Source organism: Thamnophis elegans, chromosome 12 (assembly GCF_009769535.1).
Source record: "Thamnophis elegans isolate rThaEle1 chromosome 12, rThaEle1.pri, whole genome shotgun sequence".
Lineage (NCBI taxonomy): Eukaryota > Metazoa > Chordata > Lepidosauria > Squamata > Colubridae > Thamnophis > Thamnophis elegans.
This window is the reverse complement of record NC_045552.1, coordinates 56,030,790-56,053,289: the sequence shown is the minus strand read 5'-3', so window position 1 is coordinate 56,053,289 and position 22,500 is coordinate 56,030,790. Positions and strand designations below refer to the sequence as shown.

General features: G+C 48.7%; 2 protein-coding genes across 2 annotated transcripts in view; one reads left to right on the top strand and one right to left on the bottom strand.

Annotated features, from left to right (window-relative positions):
• Positions 1–13,856, top strand: part of FRMD7 (FERM domain containing 7) — a 21,036-nt gene extending 7,180 nt beyond the window's left edge. Inside the window, exons 4-12 of the mRNA XM_032228555.1 lie at positions 178–211; positions 1,854–1,951; positions 2,573–2,687; positions 3,198–3,345; positions 7,017–7,112; positions 8,837–9,000; positions 10,397–10,465; positions 11,728–11,803; positions 12,816–13,856. Coding sequence (XP_032084446.1) covers positions 178–211; positions 1,854–1,951; positions 2,573–2,687; positions 3,198–3,345; positions 7,017–7,112; positions 8,837–9,000; positions 10,397–10,465; positions 11,728–11,803; positions 12,816–13,856 — 1,841 coding nt within the window. The remainder of the gene's footprint in view (positions 1–177; positions 212–1,853; positions 1,952–2,572; positions 2,688–3,197; positions 3,346–7,016; positions 7,113–8,836; positions 9,001–10,396; positions 10,466–11,727; positions 11,804–12,815) is intronic.
• Positions 13,857–15,930: 2,074 nt separating this feature from the next.
• Positions 15,931–22,342, bottom strand: LOC116516150 (serine/threonine-protein kinase 26-like). The gene is made up of 6 exons (XM_032228554.1): positions 22,336–22,342; positions 20,825–21,014; positions 20,539–20,632; positions 20,091–20,153; positions 19,324–19,460; positions 15,931–17,887 (listed from the first exon to the last, which is right to left on the bottom strand). Exons 1-6 carry the CDS (start codon positions 22,340–22,342, stop codon positions 17,866–17,868), a joined length of 513 nt encoding a protein of 170 aa, XP_032084445.1. The 3' UTR covers positions 15,931–17,865.
• Positions 22,343–22,500: the final 158 nt, after the last annotated feature.

Here is a 22,500-nt window from a genome sequence, read left to right as displayed (position 1 = left end):
ATGAGTCTTGGGGGGGGGGGGGGATGGCTGGGTTGGTCTTTAGCGAAAGGGCCACTTTTCAAATGAAAAGATGTGTGTAAATGTTCCCGACAGACTTTTGAAACCAAACTTATGAAGATGTTGTGTTTTAAGATCCTAAGGAGATTCTTTTCAAATTTATGGTGAAATTTTTCCCAGTGGATCCGGGCCATCTGAAAGAAGAGTTGACGAGGTAGGCTGTGCATTGTTTTTTCCCTTCAGTTCCTTTTCATGTTTCCATGCATTTTTCTTTCGCCCCTCGTCTCCTAAGGTTTCCCTTTTAAAACAAATCAAGGCATATAATTGCATCCTGAAGGATGACTTGTCTTCTTTCGGGTGTCTGTTGAACAAGAAACCTCGATGAAACGCAGTTCCCGGGGTGAAATTGTTTGTATACAGTTCAGCCTGGATACAAAGAAAGTTTATTGCTGTTATTGCTGTGACAATAACAACAGGAGGCAGGGAATATTTAAAGGCATGAAGTATATTTAATAGCGCATCGTTAAATATACCTTGTTTCCCCCAAAATAAGACTTTCTTTTGACCCCTGAAATAAGCGCTTGGCCTTATTTTTGGGGAGGGCTTATTATTTTTCAGGTGAAGGAGGAGGCCAGTGTGGTCACCTCATGGCTGCGGCTGTGTTGCAAAATTTTCGGGTAGGGATTATTTTAGCGCTCTCAAAAGCCCGATTGGGCTTATTATCCAGGGAGGTCTTATTTTCGGGGAAACAATAGCAATAGCAGTTAGACTTATATACCGCTTCATAGGGCTTTCAGCCCTCTCTAAGCGGTTTACAGAGTCAGCATATCGCCTCCAACAACAATCCGGGTCCTCATTTTACCCACCTCGGAAGGATGGAAGGCTGAGTCAACCTTGAGCCGGTGAGATTTGAACAGCCGAACTGCAGAACTGCAGTCAGCTGAAGTAGCCTGCAGTGCTGCATTTAACCACTGCGCCACCTCGGCTCTGCTAACGGGCAAATAATGCCAAAAAAAACCAGGGGATAATCGTTGACACGAGGTCCACATCCTTAGCAAACAATGCTGGATTCAGACTGGTTTCAGCACATTTAAGAAGCTGTTTTTTTTAATTCAAGTATCTAGTCCTTAAGAAACTTCGATTCAAGTTTCTAGTCCTTAAGAATCGGAGAGAAGCGTATCTATGAGGCCTGGAGTATTTTGTGAAGTGACCCTTCCAACTCACAACAGCACTGGAAAAAATGACTTAGCACCAGTAGGCACACTTACAATCCCTCGGAAGATCCTCATGTTCAGGGGATTAAATTTCAGGTGCTGGGCAGCCCCGTAATTGAATTTGACCCTTTGGGGTCTTCCCAGCTGGCCTCCGACAAGCAGAGGCATTGCGGGAAGCCGGTTTCACTTAAGAGCCGAGGTGGCGCAGTGGTTAGGATGCAGTACTGCAGGCCACTGTAGCTGACTGTGATCTGCGGTTCAGCGGTTCAAATCTCACCGGCTCAAGGTCGACTCAGCCTTCCATCCTTCCGAGGTGGGTGAAATGAGGACCCAGACTGTGGGGGCAAGTTGCTGACTCAATTTGCTAAAAAAATTTGTAAACCGCTTAGAGAGGGCTGAAAGCCCTATGAAGCGGTATATAAGTCTAATTAATAAATAAATAATAAATAAATAAACAACTGCACGATTTGCTTAAGAACCGCAGCGATTCCTTTAACAATGGTGTAAACACAAACCCCCCGTTAACAAAAGCTTGCTCGGCGGTGGGAATTCTCAAAGGTGGTCGTAAAACGAGACCCACCCGTGTCGCCTTTCCAGAGGAAGGTTAACCCCGAGTGAGACCCCTGAATAATGTCATTTCAGGTACCTGTTCACTCTTCAGCTCAAGAGGGACCTGGCCTGCGGGAAACTCCCTTGCAGCGAGAACAGCTCGGCTTTGATGGTGTCGCATCTTCTACAATGTGGGTCCCTGAGCCTTCGGTGGGAGAGGAAGAGGAGGGCAAGGACGCGGCTGGGTCTTGGGGAGGGAAACGCCTCCAACGGGTAACCCACGGGGTGGCAGAAGGCATTTCTCCCCCCCCTCCTTCCCTTCTGCCATGGGCTGGTCCTGAGGTTTCTCCTGGCTTTTGTGGACGGAAGGACGCGGTGGGCCAGTGGCTAAGACGCTGAGCTTGTCAATCAGAAAGGTGAGCAGTTCAGCGGTTCAAATCCCTAGCGCCGCGTAACGGAGGGAGCTCCCGTGACTTGTCCCAGCTTCTGCCAACCTAGCAGTTCGAAAGCAGGTAAAAAATGCAAGTAGAAAAATAGGGACCACCTTTGGTGGGAAGGGAACAGCGTTCCGTGCGCCTTCGGGGGAGTTGAGTCCTGCCGGCCACATGACCACGGAGACGTCTTCGGACAACGCTGGCTCTTCGGCTTTGAAACGGAGATGAGCACCATTCCCCCTAGAGTCGGGAAACGGCTAGCGCATATGTGCGAGAGGAACCTTGACCCTTTGGGGCATGGACCAGGGTGTGTGACCTCCAAATAAAGCCAATCCCGTTGACCAGAAGCGTTCTTCATTGTGTTGATTGTTCCTGCAGCTGCGCTGGGTGATTTCCACGAAGAAATGGACCGAAAGCACTTGGAAACGCACAAATACTTGCCAAACCAAGAGGACCTCAGGAACAGCATCATGTGCTATCATAAGAAGCACATGTAAGTGTCCGGTCTTCTCCACTAACTCTTTTTAATTTTTTTAAGGGCTCCTTCATGCTCCCTGAGCTCATCTGCTTTCTTGCAGACATTTCATTGCCCATCTAGGTAACAGCATCAGTGTTGGAAGAGGGGTGGGGTTTGCAATAAGGAAGAGAGGAGGAGAGCTGCGGGCTCCTTGGTGCTCTCTGAACTCCTGTGTTTTCTTACAGGCGTCTCATTACCCAGCTAGGCAACGTCATCAGGGCTAGACTTTTTACTTTGGCTCAGGATTCCTTGCGAGGGAGAGCTTGAATGAAATTAAAACTTCCGCTCGTAGAAAGTTTCATTCCACAGGACTTTCTGAACTGGAAATCGGGAACTTGAGAAGGGAGAGATTTCCGGTCCCCAAACTGGGAGCAAGAGAACTGAGAGGAAAACGTCCTGGTTGAGCCCAAAAATAGGCTTGGACACACAGCCAGCCCCTTCCCTCCGGCTCGGTTGCTGATCCTGTCCTCTCTCTTTTTTTTGCAGGGGCAAAACTCCGGCCGAATCCGATGTGCAGCTCCTGGACATAGCGAGGAAGCTGGAGATGTACGGCATTCGTCCCCACCCTGCCAGTGATGGGGAAGGCACCCAGATCAACTTGGCCGTTACCCACATGGGAGTCCTGGTGCTGCGGGTAACGATCATTTCTCACGAAGGCTCCTTTCCAAGCAAGATACCCATTCGAAAGGATGGATTCTTGGAGCTGGCGGCATTCTGCTGCCCGCTGCATTAAAAGCAGCCCTTTCTGGAGCCCTTTTGGCAGCTGTCAATCATTCGAGACCAGTGTGGGTCAACCTTCTCAGCCCTGAGTGCCAAAATGGGTGTGCACGCAGGCCAGAAACCGTTAAAAGTAGCCACCTAGTTGCGCATGCCCGTGCCTGGAAGATGATCTTCCAGCTTCCGGCTTATGCATGCACCATGCCCAGCTGGTCTTCCTTGCGTGCCTGAGCATCAGAAACCAGAAATAGCAGCTGCCCACTGCATGCATGCCCACCAGGGGGCAGCTTTTCCGCTTTCCAGCACTCCCGCATGTGTGAAGACCAGCTGACCGGAGCACCTGAACCCAGAAGAGCAACGGGCGATGGCTTTGCATGCCTGGAGAGATGGCATGCGTGCAGGGCCGGATTTAGATGAAAAGAGGCCCTAGGCTATTCCACTTATGAGGCCCTTTCACCTCCCATTTTTAAGTTTGTAAATTACATGAGAGACAATAAAATACATCATTACTGTGATATATATCAATATATATCAATATATATAGCTGGCCTCCCGACGGAGGGCGGCTCTGCTCGGCGGCAAAGGCAGCGAGGCCAGCCGCCTCCCCTGCTGTGCTCAGCTGCCTGGCTCAGCCCCCTCGCCCTCACCTGTCTGGCCGCTGGTGAGCTCCGCGTCGACGGGGCGGCTACTGGGAGCGGCCGCGCCTCTTGCCCGACCGTCGGTGCCGGGAACGTGGGCGGGCTCCCCAACTGCCGTGGCGGTGGAACGATCTTAACCAATACATTTTTATGTTTGTTTATTAGCCACGTGCGTAGAATTTCTCCTTATTTTCGGTTCAGTGTTTTAGTGTTCACTGTTTTTAGAATAGTGTAATTTTAATTTTGCTAACAATTTGAATGTAGGCCCCTCTTGATCTTGAGGCCCTAGGCTGAAGCCTACTTAGCCTATAGGAAAATCCGGCCCTGTATGCGTGCTACTTCTGGCATGGGTGCCTTAGCTTCACCCTCACAGTTCTAGACGGGACTCTTTGATAACTGAACGGGGGGCCGTCAGAAGCTGGTCAGCAAAAGTCCTTTCTGGTGTTAATTAAAAGCTTCCCGCTCTAAGTATAGCCTGAGGAATTGCCTCCCAGGGAAGCCAGGGTATGTGAGAAAAATCCCTTGGGGGTCCCCATGCCGTTCGTGGCTTTGCCCTCTGATGTGGGCGCCTTGACGCCTGTCTTTCCTCGCTGAACGCAACTGATGCCATGTCGGATAGCGCAGAAGGCATGTGTTTCACAGTAGGGAGACAAGCCGTGACCGTATAATTTTCTGCCGAGAATAGCAGCCTCATTTTCGTGGCAATTACATAGTTCTACAGCTCCCTGGCTTTCTGTACACGGGGGCTGGCGGTGGGGGGAGACGCAGACTTTGGCTGGCAAACGTGGGCGATGGCTCTGCGACAGCCTTCACCCACAGCTGGGGAAGGAGCAAGGGAAACGGGGGGGGGGGGGGCGAGCTGCTTTGTCTTCTGGGTGCAGAAATGAGGGTTTTTCCTCCAGCGAAACGGTAGCAAAAGAAAAAAAGGAACGAGACAATACATTCAACTCTGCAGCCACGAAGCAATTGCTGGTTAAAGAGGGGCTTTGGGCTTTCCGTTGGCGCGAAAGAGGCAGCTAGGAAGATCTCTCAAAGGGAAAGAATTTTGTTTTTGAAATTTAAAAACGTATAATCCCCACTTTGTGCTGGATGTTGAGCAGCCTCAGGCCCAGCAACTGAAAAGGGTTCTCTGTGAGCCACCTTGAACACCTGGACACTGTCAGGTGTGATGTTCCTGGTTATGTCTTCATCTACTTCATTGGCCACTTTAAGAGCTGTGGACTTCAACTCCCACAATTCCCCAGGCAGCCAGGAATGATAGAGTTGGAAGGGACCAGAAGGGTCACCTAATGCAGTGTTTCTCAACTTAGCCAACTTTAAGACTTGTGGACTTCGACTCCCACAATTCCCCAGCCAGCCATGAATGATAGAGTTGGAAGGGACCAGAAGGGTCACCTAATCCAGTGTTTCTCAACCTAGCCAACTTGAAGACTTGTGGACTTCGACTCCCACAATTCCCCAGCCGGACATGAATGATAGAGTTGGAAGGGACCAGAAGAGTCACCTTAGTCCAGTGTTTCTCAACGTAGCCAACTTTAAGACTTGTGGACTTCGACTCCCACAATTCCCCAGCCAGCCATGAATGATAGAGTTGGAAGCAGGGGTGGGTTCCTGCCAGTTCTAACTTCTTCTATAGAAGAGGTTCCACAAATCTACAGTGCCGTTTAGAGCCCGTTCCAGCTCCCTCCCCCCGCCCGTCCGCACATCATCAAGATGAAGTGCAAGAGGAGGAATTCTGGGAGTTGAAGTCCACAAGTCTTAAAGCTGACAAGTTTGAACACCCCTGGGGTTTTTTATTCCTAAAGGGTTAGGGGTGCAAGGGTTTTGTAACTTGACAGCTTTAAGACTTGCACACTTCAATGCCAGAGTTCCTGAGCCAACATGACTGGAGGAGGAATTCTGGGACTTGAAGTCCACAAGTCTTAAAGCTGTCAAGTTTGAACACCCCTGGGTTTTTTTTTTCTAAAGGGTTAAGGGTCTTGTAACTAACTTGACAGCTTTAAGACTTGCGTGCTTCAAATGCCAGAGTTTCTGAGCCAACATTTTGGTTGATAAGCAAGAGCGTTGTTAAGTGAGTTTCACCACATTTTACATGTTGGCCACGCCCACCCGGTCACATGCCCACAAGCCACTCCCACCCAGTCACATGGCTGGCAAGCTACTCCCACAAAGCAGGCCACACCTACAGAAGAGGTTCTAAAAAAATTTGAAACCTACCACTGGGGGGAAGGGACCAGAAGGGTCACCTAATCCAGTGTTTCTCAACCTAGCCAACTTTAAGACTTGTGGACTTCGACTCTCAGAATTCCCCAGCCAGCTGTGCTGGCTGGGAAATTCTGGGAGTTGAAGTCCCTGAGGCTTAAAGTGGACTTCTGGGAGTTGAAGAATTCTGGGAGTTGAAGTCCATGAGGCTTAAAGTGGACTTCTGGGAGTTGAAGAATTCTGGGAGTTGAAGTCCCCGAGGCTTAAAGTGGACTTCTGGGAGTTGAAGAATTCTGGGAGTTGAAGTCCATGAGGCTTAAAGTGGACTTCTGGGAGTTGAAGAATTCTGGGAGTTGAAGTCCACGAGGCTTAAAGTGGACTTCTGGGAGTTGAAGAATTCTGGGAGTTGAAGTCCATGAGGCTTAAAGTGGACTTCTGGGAGTTGAAGAATTCTGGGAGTTGAAGTCCATGAGGCTTAAAGTGGACTTCTGAGAGTTGAAGAATTCTGGGAGTTGAAGTCCATGAGGCTTAAAGTGGACTTCTGGGAGTTGAAGAATTCTGGGAGTTGAAGTCCATGAGGCTTAAAGTGGACTTCTGGGAGTTGAAGAATTCTGGGAGTTGAAGTCCATGAGGCTTAAAGTGGACTTCTGAGAGTTGAAGAATTCTGGGAGTTGAAGTCCACGAGGCTTAAAATGGTCAAGGTTGAACACCCCTTGACCTTCTTGTTTCTTGGCTCTTAATTTTTCAGGGCAACACCAAGATTAATACCTTCAACTGGTCCAAAATCCGGAAGCTGAGTTTCAAACGGAAGCATTTCTTGATCAAGCTTCATGCCAACATTTCGGTACTTTGGGGCGGTTTGGGATCGGATTTCTGTGTTTTTTGTCTGTGTGTGTCAATGTCTGTGTGGGGGTTGGGGGTTGGATGATATTTCTCTAGTCTAAGGCACCCTCTTTGCAAAAATGATCCATTGAGGCAGAAGGCTGGCTCACCGGCAGACCATCACTGCAACAAGTTCCATATTGTTTGGGGTGAATAGCAGGAGGGAAAAGGAAGGATTTCTGGGGCCATTCAGAGAAGAGGAACAGAGGATCAGGGGAATGGAGGCTAAAACTTATGAAGAAGGGTTGCTGGGATTGGATAGTTTAATGAAAAGAAGGACCAAGGGAGACATGATAGCAGTCTTCCGATATCCACACTTGGAATCCTGCATCCAGTTTTGGTCACCACGATGTAGAAAAGATGTGGAGACTCTAGAAAGAGTGTAGAGAAGAGCAACAAAGAGGATTAGGGGACTGGAGACTAAAACATATGAGGAACGGTTGCAGGAACTGGGTATGTCTAGTTTAATGAGAAGAAGGACTAGGTGAGACATGAAAGCAGTCTTCCAATATCTCAGGGGTTGCCCCAAAGAAGAGGGAGTCAAACTATTCTCCAAGGCATCTGAGGGTAGAACAAGAAGCAATGGGTGGAAACTAATCAAGGAGAGAAGCAACTTAGAACTAAGGAGAAATTTCCTGACAGTTAGAACAATGAATCAGTGGGACAGAAGTTGCCTCCAGAAGTTGCTCCAACACTGGAGGTCCCAAAGTTGCTTTTTTTTTTCTTTCAAGAGGCAACAGGACTTTCTGGTTTTTCTGAGAAGATGTTTTGCTTCTCACCCAAGAAGCTTCTTCAGCTCCGGGGATGAGAAGCGAAACATCTTCTCAGACCAACCAGAAAGTCCAGTGGCCTCTTGAAAAAAAGCACCTTTGGGGCAACCACGACGTGGAGGACTTCGAATCTCCATAGACCTCCAGAGTTGGAGGTTTTATTTTTTTTATTTTTTTATTTTATCAATTTCATATATACATTCACAATTATATGATCTCATAACTGTTATTAATAATATGTATTTATAACAATTTTTCCCTACTGTTGACAATATACTTGAAGATTGTTTTTTTATCATCCCATAGATCCATCTTATCTTACAACGGTCCTACTTCCCTCCCTCCCTCTTTCCTTCCCTCGTTTCTTCTCTCCTACTACCCTTCCTTCCCTCCCTCCTTCTCTCCTTCCCTCCTTCCTTCCTCCTTCCTTTTCTCCTTCTCTCCTTCCTTTCCTCCTTCCTTCCCCCCTTCCTTCTCTCCTACATTCCCTCCTTCCTTCCCTCCTTCCTTCCCTCCTTTCTTCTCTCCTTTCTTCCCTCCTTCCTTCCCTCCTTTCTTCTCTCCTTCTCTCCTTCCTTCCCTCCTTGCTTCCCTCCCTCCTACCCTGAGTTGGAGGTTTTAAAGAAGAGATTAGATAGCCCTTTGTCTGTAACGGTCTAGGGTTTCCTGCCTGTTGGACTAGAAGACCTCCAAGGGCATTCCCAACTCTTAATTTTGCTATTCCCTGGCCTCGGCTTTCAGAAAGATTGGATGCTTGATCTTGAAAAGTTAAGCAGAGCATGGATGAGAGGCCACTATGAAATTCCAGGCTGTAGGCTCAATTGAAAACGAAGAATTCTGGGAATGGAAGTCTACCTGCCAAGGTCAAGTAACCCTGGAATAAACTCTTCGTCTTTTCCTTCTCCATCCCCAACAGGCTCTCTGCAAAGATACCCTGGAATTTGCCATGGCAAGTCGTGACACCTGCAAGGCTTTTTGGAAGACGTGCGTCGAATACCACGCCTTCTTCCGCCTCTCAGCGGAGCCAAAGTCAAAACCCAAACCCTTCCTCTGCAGCAAAGGCTCCAGCTTCCGTTACAGGTGATTTAGGGCAGGGGTCCTTAACCTTTCGGACCTCAGGGACCACCAAATTCATAATTTTAAATCCCGAGCACCTACTAATATGATCTGCCTAATGACCAGCTGGGTGGGCGTGGCTAGGTGGTCATGTGACTTGCTGGGGGTGGCCAACTCAATCTCACCCCGCCCCTCCCAACCACTCCTCGCTTGCCCGCCCCAGGCTCCTTAGGGCCCCAAGAGGAAGCATTGCTGGAGCTAAGCAGGAGAAAGAGTTGGCAAAAAAGCTCGGTTCCAATTGGATCTGACCGAGAAGAAGGCCCAGCAGAGGCACCTCACTGAGGACTAGGAGCATAGGCTTTCCAAGCAGAGGGAAGACCCGCGGGAGTGCAAGGCCAGGTGATGGTGCCTGGAGGCTCAGCGGGCTGAGATGGTCAGCCAGTTCCAGGCCATGATGCAGTCCCACTGGAACGAGGCCCTCCGGCTCTTCGCCACCAGCGGCTCTTCCCTCCAGCCTTCGCCCAAAGCCCCCCACCAGGAGACCGAAACAGACGCCGAGTCGGAATTTCTGCCCCCCTCCGACCCTCACAAAAAGACCCCGAAGGGGGAGACTCTCTGCAGTAACACAAACATTCATTGCACATATCCGTCTCAGGGGCCGTAGTTTAAGGACCCCTGATTTAGTGCAATATATAAAAAAATGCAAATAATTTTTCTGCGGAGCACCAAAATTTTCTCGCGGACCCTCCAGTGGAAGGAAGCCAGCCACTGGCTCCGCCGGTCACAAGTTCTTCCTCTTTGCTTCTCTCCTGCCTTTTCTGGGTGTGAAATGTTGGTTCCACCACAAAACCGCGGACGACAAAATCGCGGTCGACGAAAGCGCGTATGTGACGTCATCACAGCGCGACGAAAAAGATCGAAAAATGTAAAAATAAAGCGAAAACCTTACCCTAACCCCCCCAAACCTAACCCTAAACCTAACCCTTAATCTAACGAAAAACCTAACGCTAACCCTTAACCTAACGCTAAACGTAACGCTAACGCTCTAACCCTAACCCTAAACCTAAACCTAAACCTAACCCTAACCCTAACCCTTAACCTAACCCTAACCCTAACCCTTAACCTAACGCTTACCTTTATGTGAATCGGCTTGCTGTAATTTAATTTTTATTTCAATTTTTCGATCTTTTTCGTCGCGTTGTGATGACGTCACATACGCGATTTCGTCGACCGCGCTTTTGTGGAACGTGGTTTTGACGGGTCACGGAAATGTTAACCTGTAAGCTCCTGGGAGGCTGGGGGGGTTGTTCCCCCACACAAGGGACAGCCTCAAAACGTTTTGGTGGGTGTATTTGGGGTGCCCTCGATGGGTGCTGAAGAGGCAGCAACTCATTAGCTACTTCTCTCTTTGCAACGACAGTGGGAGAACTCAGAGGCAGCTGCTGGAACAGAGGACCAAAGGGAAGCAGAAGAGTTTGCCCTTCGAGAGGTAATTTACCTGTTGAAAGAACATTTTCCACAAACCAGGATAATCTCGCAGGATCCACTCTGGGCCAGTCCAACCAGGACAACAGGTTTGGCCTCTGGTCAAATTCATGCTGGTGTCCATCTGCCTCCAAAAAATGGGTGCTTTGGACTATTCTATATCTGTTGTGTTTATGTGGCTGGGTGTGGCTTTTTATTTGTTGATTGCGGTGTGGACGGCCAACAATTAAGTCGTTAATATTTTTCCTCCAGTCCCCTTGCAACCTTCTTCGTAGGTTTCTGCTCTCCTCCTCCTCCTTCTCTATAAAAGCTTGCAAGGTATTCTCAAGGTCTGTGACCTCCAGACTGGACTACTGCAACGTGCTCTACATGGGGCAGCCCTTGAAGAGTATTCGGCGACTTCAGCTTGTCCAGAATGCAGCTGCGCGAGCGATTGTGGGTGCACCTCGGTTCACCCACGTAACACCTATCCTCCGCGAGCTGCACTGGCTGCCTATTGGTCTCCGGATACGCTTCAAGGCGCTAGTCGTCACTTATAAAGCCCTTCATGGTATTGGACCTGGGTACTTGAGAGACCGCCTGCTGCCAATTACCTCCACCCGACCGATTAGATCCCACAGATTAGGCCTCCTCCGAATTCCATCCGCCGGCCAGTGTCGACTGGCGACTACCCGGAGGAGAGCCTTCTCTGTGGCTGCTCCGACCCTCTGGCACGAACTCCCCGTGGAGATTCGAACCCTCACCACCCTCCAGGCCTTCCGCAAAGCCCTTAAAACCTGGCTGTTCCGACAGGCCTGGGGCTAAAGAATCGTTGCCCCCGTCTCGAATGGTATGATTGTTGCGCTTTTTAACTATGTATTGTTTTGTGTTGTTGTCAACGGTCTGTATCCCCCTTCCCTTGTTTGAGTTGTGAGCCGCCCTGAGTCCCTTACAGGGAAAAGGGCGGCATACAAATGAAATAAAACTCTAAACTCTAAACTCAGGTACCCTGAGATTCCTCAAGTGAAAGGGGCGGGGCACCCCAAAATTTCCCGGCTGAAGGAACAGCTGGGCTTTCTCGAGAGTGAACCCCACGAACAACCCAGCAGAAATCTCTCTCCTGCCAAGATCCCCAATCTTGGTGCCCGGTCACATCTTGGTGGGCGAACAATCCCGCTGCGAAGCTCTCCTTGAAGGCCGGCTCAAAGTCGCTGGCCAGAAGGTTTGAGAAGCTTCTGGAATGGAGAAGAGTTTTAAAAACCCATTGGGTTGGTTTTTCTCTTGCAGGAAACACTATTCCTCCCGCTACCATGACAGGCAATGCCGATCTTCCCCGGATCTGCTAACGGATGTTTCCAAACAGGTACGTCATTTGAGTCAGGGGGGGATCTGTTGGAGAGGGGTAGAAGGGCTCAAGGGAGCAGCCATCCCCGCCCCCCATGAGCAAAATAGCACCTTGGTGCACCTTAAAAATAGAGCCTCCACCCATTTTCCTGGCTTTGGTGTGGTTGAAAGGATGGAGGGAGTGGGATTTGCAGATTCTTCCAGCCCAAAGAAGCCTAACACCAGAGGTGGGATTCAGCTGGTTCTGACTGGTTCTGGCGAACCGGTAGCTAAAATTTTGAGTGGTTTGCAGAACCGGCAAATACCACCTCTATCTGGCTCTGACCCCTTCTATTCTCTACCTCCCGAGTCCCAGCTGATTGGCTAGGTCTTCTTCTGTTGCCCTGCGGGAAAGCAGGTTAGTGGGGTTGGAAGAGAATGGGGATTTCGCAGTATCCTTCCCCTGGAGTGGGGTTGGAAGGGAATGGAGATTTTGCAGTATCCCTCCCCTGGAGTGGGGTGGGAAGGGAGTGGGGATTTCACAGTATCCTTCTCCTGGAGTGGGGTTGGAAGGGAATACGGATTTCACAGTATCCTTCCCCTGGAGTGGGGAGGGAATGGAGATTTCACAGTATCCTTCCCCTGGAGTGAGGTGGGAAGGGAGTGGGGATTTCGCAATATCCTTCCCCTGGAGTGGGGAGGGGATGCGGCTTTTGCAGTATCCTTCCCCTGGAGTGAGGTGGAAAGGGAGTGGGGATTTCACAGTATCCTTCCCCTGGAGTGGGGTTGGAAGGGAATGGGGATTTCGCAGTATCCTTCCCCTGGAGTGGGGTTGGAAGGGAATGGGGATTTCGCAGTATCCTTCCCCTGGAGTGGTGTTGGAAGGGAATGCGGATTTCACAGTATCCTTCCCCTGGAGTGAGGTGGGAAGGGAGTGGGGATTTCGCAGTATCCTTCCCCTGGAGTGGGGTTGGAAGGGAATGGAGATTTCACAGTAGGCTGCCTAAACCTTGCATCTTAGCTTCAGCATTGATGCCTCGCTTTCCCCACAGATGGAAGACCTGCGGCTTGTCTACGGCACCATGGGGGGCTACTACGGCGCCAACGGCATCCACGCTTCTGAGCCCACCCTAGACAATCGACGGAGGAACTCGGCGGTGGAGGTCATCTTTGCCGATGAACTGGAGCGGTCAAAACCAGAAGCCGACCCCAGGTTGCTGCTGCTCCATTCCCAAAGCAGCTCCGCCTTCCCCGTGGTCTACACGGAGCTGGACCACGATTGGGAAGCGGCCAGTCTCTACGAGCCGAGGAGCCCCCTGACCTCTTTCCAGCCCAGCTCCAAGCTGGATGGCGCCAGCAAGCGCCCTTCCCTGAGCGACGCGAGAGACAGGAGCCCAAGGCAGCAGCTCACGTACACCGATGTCCCCTACGTGGCAGCTTCCCATCAGCCCTTGGAGGTGGCTTCTCCTACCGTTTTCTTCTACGTGGATCGGCCACCTCAGTACCCCAAAAGCCCCACCGTTGACCGGGCCGAGGAAAGAGTTGTGGAGGTCAACCCCTGCGAGGCACCCTTGAAGCCACAAAGGAACCCAGCTGCAGCCCACCCCAAGTCGATGGAGCCTCTGGCCCTGCCCCGGGCACCCTATGTCACCCACCTTAGCATGGAGGAAGAGGATAACGAGAATGTCTTCGGCTACGGTGTTCCGGAGACCCCCAAAAGATCTTTGAGCCAGTCGGACGTCAAAGCCACCAGATTCCCTTGCGGCTCCGAGTTCCGCCCCCTCGGACCCTGCCCCGTCTTGACCAGCAGGAAGATTGACCTCTTGCAATGCCTGCTCGCCCAGCAGCCCTTCCCAGAACCTCCCCAAGTCCAGCGGAGCGCAGAGCGCTACGCGGGCAGCGGGACCGAATCCAGCGACTCCGATTCGGACCTCCTCCCGGACTACTATGCCCTCTACGGGCGGGTTCTCAAAAGACCCCGGGTGCGGATTCACCTCTCCTCGGGGAGCCTGCAGCTGGAGGGAGAGGAGCCCCTGGTCCCTGCTTCCACCATGATCCATGATCCCGAGAGCACCTCCAATTATTTTATGTAGGCAGCACAACAACGGCCCCTGTCGAAAGGACGTGGCGTATTGCCCATTTGTGAATTTTATTTAAAAAAAAAACTGCTGAATTCATCGACACGGTTAAAGGAAAAGCAGAATTAATTGGCTTTACATATCAGGAGTTTCTTTTCCTTCAAGGGACAATTTCATTGATTTAGTGCATATTTGGGAGAGGACATCATAAACATCACACTGGACAAATTAACTTTTGCATCAGGCTTAGGATTTCCCAACTCAATCACCAATTAAGTCCAGAAAAGAGCATGTTGGTAAGAGGGGAGCGGGGAAATGATTAATCTACTGTTTCCTTCCTTTTTTTTTTTAAGCTTCCAATTGTGAGCTGCGGGATTGCTAGAAATGCCAAAACGCACTCCAGTTGTAAATGCAGAGATAGCAATAGCAGTTAGACTTATATACCGCTTCATAGGGCTATCAGCCCTCTCTAAGCAGTTTACAGAGTCAGCATATTGCCCCCAACAACAATCTGGGTCCTCATTTCACCCACCTCGGAAGGATGGAAGGCTGAGTCAACCCTGAGCCGGTGAGATTTGAACAGCCGAACTGCAGTCAGCTGAAGTAGCCTGCAATGCTGCATTTAACCACTGCGCCACCTCGCTCAGAGATGATGTAAAGGCTGACTGGCGGCCACCTACAGGGTGGAGTCAGTCTGACGGTGCGTAGGATGCTACTGCCCATCACGGAGCCAGCTCCACCTGTGCTGTATGCAGTTCTCAGGTTTATATGGATCACAAATGTTTTTCCAGTCCTCGTTTTGTTACTCACTTTCCCGTCGTGGATTTGAAAGTTTTTTTTAGGGGGGGGGGGTCTTTCAAGAGCTTGATGGCGTTCAGTTCTCCCTCCTGGCGTTGTCGAAGCCCAGCTGTTTTCCAGTGGAAAAACCACGCAAGCTTTTCTTTAGAACAAGGGGCTTTAAACCTCGGCCACTTCAAGACCGCCGGACTTCAACTCCCAGAATTCCCCAGCCAGCAATGCTGGGATTTGAAGTCCACCGGTCTTAAAAATGGCCACAGTTGGAAGCCCCCTTCCTTTACGGCATCTTCCTACGTTCTGTCAGGGCAATTTTTTTTAGCAAAAGGGGGTCCTCTTTTGACCCTCGATCCCCAAAAGCTGGGACAAGGAACTCGGGACCAGCAGAGACTGTCTTATCTGCCACGTATTTTTTTTTTTTAAATTCAGTTTACATACAAACCTGAAAGTCCACTTTTTGAGACTGTTTCAGAGTTTATCTGCAAATTCTCCCCTGGAGCTTCTCCAGATTATTGTTAAAGATGTTAATTTGTCTTTTAAAAAAAACGAGGAGGGGTTTTCCTTGTAGGAAAAACCAAGCCTTTTCCCACCTTGGGATGCAGTGGTCTTTGTTGTCCATCATCCCTGGCCAGCCTAGCAGAGTAGGGGATTATGGGGGTTGACATCCCACTTCCGTCAAGGATCTCAAAAAGGTTGATTGGGGGGGGGGGGGAGGATTGCAAATATATGTATGTATGTATGTATGTATGTATGTATGTATATGTGACTTGCCTTCTTAATTGATCCTTGGCTCAGGTGTTTTTGTTGGGACACACAATCACACAATGACCACAGAAGATTAGAGAACTTAAATATTTATTTGTGTGGTTTTCTTTTAACTCTTTTGACTTTCTGCGTTTCCCCCCCCCCCCCCATTTCCTCAAAAGTGTGAAAGAAGCTTCATCTATAAACAGATTTACAGAACTAACAAGAGGCCGGGAGGGAAGAGTGCGACGTTCTCAACTCAAATGATAAGGGTTATTTTGTAAAGCTTCGCATCAAACTGTATTTACAACGGCTTCTGCGTTTATAAAAATATTTTATTTGATCCGTAACATTATTGTTTTCAAAAACTATGTCCAGACTGTTTCCCGTCCCCTCCCTCCCACCCACCCACCCCGCCCCCTCAGATATAAATTTCTAATGGTGTTTCAGGTATATAGCAATGAAACAATTTTTTTTTTAAACAAACATTTCTTTAAAATTAAAACAAAGGAGTTAAAAGTTCTTCGTGGGATTTTTTTTTTTTTTACAGTGTAGGCACCATTGAAAACAATTCTCCTTGGCATTTCTATCCACCCTCTCTTGCCAGTGTCTTTATATCTTTTTTGTTTTTCCTTACAAAGAAAAGGTTGTAATGGCAACTTTTAATCACAACAACAACGAAAAATCACTGGTTGTTTGCACTCTTATTTAACTCCGTTCCGTATTTGGCTGATACACTTCAAATCCTTTTAAAACGAATCTTGTGCAAAAACCAAAAACAACAACAACAAAAAATGTGCAGATCTGAACTATAAAATTAAACATATCCAGACTTTTTATCAAAAATAAATTTACACCCACACTTCCACAACCAGAGACTGAAATACAACACACTTCGATAGCATAATATACAAACTTGGGTTGAAAAGGCAAAAGAGAGAGAGAGAGAGAGAGAAAAAAAAACTCATCTCAACAGTACCATAAATATATAATCGAAAGCAAGTTTATAATTTCTTCTACCTTTTCTGAAAAAAAGGGGGAAAAAATCACCTCTGTACTGCACAGTACTTATCTTTCTCCGTGAAAGAATATCTATAACTCAATTATTTGCATATTAACTGGTAAATAGATATTTAAAAATACACTTTGGGAGGGAGGGAGGGAGGAAGGGAGGGGGGGAAATTAAAGGGCTGTTGTGGATGCACAAAAAGGACTTCAAGAAAGTAAGTCTATCAATATCTTACAAAAAAAAACAACAACACACACACACACACACACACACACACACACAACCTCACAAAACGCTGGTGACACCATTTCAGGTACTGCTCGGACACCGGCAAGGCTGAGCAGGTTCTCCTTTCTCTCCCATTTTACTCCCAAGAGAAACAACTTGGGCCAAATGGGGGTCCGTTATTGCCAATCCCCACCCCCCACCCCAAAAACCTTTCAACCATATTGCTTTAAAATTTCTTACCATGATGAACGTTTCTTTCAGGGGAGGGGGAACTGAAAACGGCGGCCGCGTCCACACGCAGCCCACAGCCCACCCCTTCCGTGTGCAATGCATGTTTTTTTTTTTTAAACAAGGGAAAAAAAAGAGGAGTGGGCTTCAGAGGCGTGTGACACCCCCCCCAGGCTGCCATCTTGGTTTTCTTTTTTACCCCTGACCCCCCCCCCTTTTGCCCCGCGGCCGCTGGGATATGTTGCTCTACGAAAAGGGGCTACGGAGAAACGGCATGCGGCGTTAACAGGACAACTGGCCAAGCCGTTTCGACGTATTGCTTTCAGGCGGAGGTGACACCCTCCACCCACCCACCCCCAAATAAAATAAAACACGGTGCCAAATTCCTCACACTCGGCACGGGCCCAAAGAAAGACGACGGGGCCAAATGGGGCCCGGCGGAGAGGTGCGTCCGCGTAGCCTTTCGCTCCTCAAAGATAGGTGCCGAGTCTGGGCTTTTTTGGGGGGGCGGGTGGGGGGGGCTTTAGGAGAACTGCAATTCAGGCAGAGGAGAAAACAAACCCGAATGTGTTTTCTGCGAAGTTTAAAAAGGGGGGGGGAGAAAGGCTCCGGATTTGCGGAGGAGGCCGAGGCGGTTGGCAATTGTGATCTCCCCGGCTGCCTCTTAGAAGCAAAGGGCACAGATGGTTTTTGTCTCGTTTTGAGCTGGATTAAAGGAGTTGGGAACTAAAATGTTAAAAGTCGCTCTTTACAAAAAGGAAAAAAAAAGGGAGGAAGGAAGGAAGGAAAAGGGGAAAAAAAGAAAGAAGGAAAGAAAGCACATATGCCATTTACAAAAAGAGTGGAGTTCGATCCTTAAATCCGAATCCGCGATCACCAAAAAAATCTATTGCGATGATCTCGAAAGGCACCAAGAACTCAAGAAAAGAAGCCGAGGCAGAGGAGGAGGGAGGTTGGTGGGCGGCGAGGAGAGGCCTCCGTGCGGGACAGCATCCTGGGGGGTGCTGGGGGTGTCCTTCCTCAGGAGTCGTTGGCAGAGAACCTGGGGAGAGAGAAAGTTCTGTCAGGGTGTCAGAGCTATTGGGGGGGAGGGGGGTGTCTTCCGCAAATGCAGGTATAATAATACCGTATTTTCCAGAGTATAAGACGCACCTTTTTCCCTCAAAAAAGAGGGAGAAATCTGGCTGCGTCTTATACACTGAATACAGCATTTTCCCCTACCAAAACCCTTCCCCCTTTGCAAAAATGGCCGTGCGTAGCGGTTCCACCACAAAACCGCGGACGACAAAATCGCGGTCGACCAAAGCGCGTATGTGACGTCATCACAGCGCGACGAAAAAGATCAAAAAATGTAAAAATAAAGCGAAAACCTTACCCTAACCCCCCCAAACCTAACCCTAAACCTAACCCTAAACCTAACCCTTAACCTAACCCTAAAACTAACCCTTAACGTAACGAAAAACCTAACGCTAACCCTTAACCTAACACTAAACGTAACGCTAACGCTCTAAACCTAACCCTAACCCTTAACCTAACCCTAACCCTTAACCTAACCCTTACCTTTATGTGAATCGGCTTGCTGTAATTTAATTTTTATTTCAATTTTTCGATCTTTTTCGTCGCGTTGTGATGACGTCACATACGCGATTTCGTCGACCGCGCTTTTGTGGAACGCGGTTTTGACGGGTCACGGTGCGTAGCCTTTAGGAGGCTTCCAGAGTGCTCCTAGGGGCTGGGGAGGGCAAAAATGAGCAAAGAACGTTCATTTTTGCCCCCCCCCAATCCCTAGGAGCACTCTGGAAGCCTCCTAAAGGCTACGCATGGCCGTTTTTTTGACAAAAAAAGGGCCCGTTTTCATGAAAAACGAGCCGTTTTTGGGGAAGTCTGCAGAGTGCATACACTTTTTTTTAAAACAAAAAATTTGCCCCTTCAAAATCTTGGTGCGTCTTATACTCCGACAAATAAGGCCGCCTTTATTGTCATTGTACAAAATAAATACAAAGAACTTGGTTTGAGCCCAGTGGTGCAATTCGTAACAACACATACAAACAACATAAATAGCATAAAGAATAATCCCAACGCAAGTAATTCGGGGGAAAGCAAAAAGAAAAGAAAGAAACTTCAAAGTTACGGCAGCACTGGGGAAAAAAAGGGACTGAAGAGCATTTTTCACACTGTTGCATCCCCCGGGGTCGAAATTCAGACACTCGGCAACCGGCTCATATTTATGACGGTCGCAATGTCCCAGGGGGTCACATGATTCCCTTTTTTGCGACCTTTCTGAGAAGCAAAACCAGATTCGCTTAACAACTGGGTGACTAATTTAACAGCTGCAGTGATTCGCTTAACAACTGCGGCAAGGCAAGCTGTAACATGGCACAAGGCGGCTATTCTGGCTCAGGAACGGAAACCCAGGGCTTCAATTCTGGTCGCGAGTCAAGGACCACCAACCCAAATCATGCTCCTCCCAAATCTTACTTCTGGAATTTCTCCATCAGCTTCTTCACCATCTTGTCGGTGATCCCAGGGCTGGCGGCTTCTGCCAGGCTGATGCTCTTCTCCAGCTCTTCAATGGCCCGCCTCTTGCTGGCGTTGTTGGAGTCTTGCTGCTTCAGCTGAGCAGGGGGCAAAGAGAGCTGGGTGAGGGGCTTCAGCGGCAGCCATGCAGGGCCCGAAGGGGGTCAAGAGACCGAGGCTTCCCGAGAGCCTGAAGCAAACTCCTTGTCCCGACAAAAACCCCTTTTATTAATTGACTGAGTTCTGCTCATTCGCATCCAGCAAAGTCTTTCAAGGGAGGATTTACAGTCACAGACCTTATCTGGCTTGGAGACTGCCAGGTCGATATTTGCAAAACTTGGCAAGGAGTCTCGGAGACACGAACCAATTAAGTGAACTAATTGTCTCCTGCAAACTCCACTCCCCTTTCGCTCCTCTTTTATTCCCTCTGGGAGGGGCCATTCATCGTCCCCATGACCTTATTCCCAAGTAGACCCGTTCTTTAGCTGTTCCCTTCGTCTGGCAACTCTGTGCATGCACACACTGGGAACAGGCTCCAGCTGTTTGTCTGCCTCACTGCTGTCTGACTCTGAAGGCAGCTGATAACTGGCATACGGCCCTGGCCCCCTCTCTGCCTCCGACAGAGCCCTCATCGGAGCCTTCCCCAGACTCCAGGACTGGCCCAGGTTCCTCCCCAACCCTCCTCACTGTCTGAATCGGCTGCCAGCTCTGCGGGCCACAACACTCACCTCTGCAAACACGGGATTGATGATCAGGGTTAAACAGCCCAAGGTTTTCAGGAGATCTTGGTCCTAGAGAGTCAGGAGGGATGTTTTCAGACACAGCATTTGAAGCGCCCTGAAACCTTGAGAAATCGTTAAGTCCGAAGCATCGCAGGCAGGATCTAGCTAGCTGGTAATTCCAGGTGGGAAAGTAGCCTGTTCAATTTGGAGATGTCTTGCCCACAAACGACTGGCAAAGTGCCCTCTCAATTTGGGGATCTCTTAATGGGAATGGTAGTGCCATGGTTTTAAGGTTTTTTTTCTTTTAAAGATAACCTTTGACCCGGGGAACTGATAATTTGGAGATGTATAACTGACAATATGCAATGAATAAACCTCAAAGGCTTGTTGTCTCATCTAATAAAAGTCAAATAAATCCCTTTTGGAGAAGTGATAAATATGTGGCTAAACCTACCGTTCCATTCTGCACTTTCTTGGCGTCCGGCTTTTTCCGCACGGTAGTAAAACTCCACTCGGGATGGGAATTATTCTCCTTGTTGCTAGACTCGCTAAAAGGCAAGGGGGAGGAGGCAAAATCAACCCATCAATTAGAGAAGCAGGCTGGGTGAGCTTGTTAAAAAACGTTCGCAAGGGGGCTCAAGGCCCTCCCGATCTGGACCGCCTTTGGGTGCATGGAGAGCCAGCAGCCGGCCCTTCGGTCCTCGCGGGGCCCCCTCCCACTCCCCGCCATCCAGACTCACGAATCCGAGCCGTCCGAGTCCGTTTCGTCGCTGCTGTGGCCTTCGGCTTTCCACCTCTTGAACCTGTCGATCAGCTCTGTCAGGTAAGAAGTCTTCTTGGCGTTTTTCAGGATGAATTTGTGCTTCAGCAGCTCCTTGGCTGTGGGACGCTGGGAAAGATAAGAAGCGTCGGTTCGTTTTCCAGAAGAGCCTCAACGCGCTGGAGGTGTAGAGCCGAGGTGGCGCAGCGGTTAGAGTGCAGTACTGCAGGCCACTTCAGCTGACTGCTAAGCTGCAGTTCGGCGGTTCAAATCTCACCGGCTCAAGGTTGACTCAGCCTTCCATCCTTCCGAGGTGGGTGAAATGAGGACCCAGACTGTGGGGGCGATATGCTGGCTCTGTAAACTGTTTAGAGAGGGCTGAAACTGCTATTGCTATTGCTATCTATCTATCATCTATCTATCTATCTATCTATCTATCTATCTATCTATCTATCTATCTATCTATCTATCTACAGTATCTATCTATCTATCCATCCATCCATCCATCCATCCATCCATCCATCCATCCATCCATCCATCCATCCATCCATATCTATCTATCTATCATCTATCTATCTATCTATCTATCTATCTATCTATCTATCTATCTATCTATCTATCTATCTATCTATCTACAGTATCTATCTATCTATCCATCCATCCATCCATCCATCCATCCATCCATCCATCCATCCATCCATCCATATCTATCTATCATCTATCTATCTATCTATCTATCTATCTATCTATCTATCTATCTATCTATCTATCTATCTATCTTCTAGAGAGATAGATAGAGCCGAGGTGGCGCAGTGGTTAGAGTGCAGTACTGCAGGCCACTTCAGCTGACTGCTAAGCTGCAGTTCAGCGGTTCAAATCTCACCGACTCAGGGTTGACTCAGCCTTCCATCCTTCCGAGGTGGGTGAAATGAGGACCCAGACTGTGGGGGTGATATGCTGACTCTGTAAACCGCTTAGAGAGGGCTGAAAGCCCTATGAAGCGGTATATAAGTCTAACTGCTATTGCTAGGTGGACGAGGGCAGGAGATCGAACGGATAGCCTGCTTCCGCTAAGACCTGCTGATCAAATTCTCAACCACCATGGGAGGAAAGCTTAGGGGTGGGAAAAGGCCTTCCTCTCGAGAAGAGCTCCTCCAGAACCCAGTCAAGACATACCATTGTGGAGAGCCTACGACAACTTGCCATGGCCAACTCATCGTAGAACAAGAGTTACACTAATATCGAAGCCACAGTAGAATAGAATAGTTAAAGAAAGAATGCCAAAGGAGGGAATAAATGAAATGTGGATGACAAAAGTTAAAATAACGTTTTAATTATTTTAAATAATTAAATTGAAAGTGTTGAATTGTTCCACAGCGAGTTGGCCCTTCCTTGGGAAGTCGGCTGTGGCAAATTGTCCCATCCCGCTTCCAGTTCAATCCTCATCTTATAAGTCCACCTCGCCTTTTCTTGCTTTTATTATTAATTTACCTTTCATTCTGTGAAATTTATTCAGCATTCCAAATAACATTAAAAAAAAATTAAAACGTTTCAGATTGTGCAGAAATGGACAAGTTAACATCAAGATTCAAGGACAAAGAAGAGTCTGAATACTATGAAATTTAGGATAACTGGTATAAAATGGTTGCATAACAG

What these genes read in the sequence shown, in the direction of transcription:
- LOC116516150 (XM_032228554.1), bottom strand. An exon ending in GACTCGGACGGCTCGGATTC is followed by an intron (nt 20,633 to 20,824) that starts GTGAGTCTGGAT and finishes CTTGCCTTTTAG; the next exon opens with CGAGTCTAGCAACAAGGAGA. An exon ending in AGAAAGTGCAGAATGGAACG is followed by an intron (nt 20,154 to 20,538) that starts GTAGGTTTAGCC and finishes CTGACTCTCTAG; the next exon opens with GACCAAGATCTCCTGAAAAC.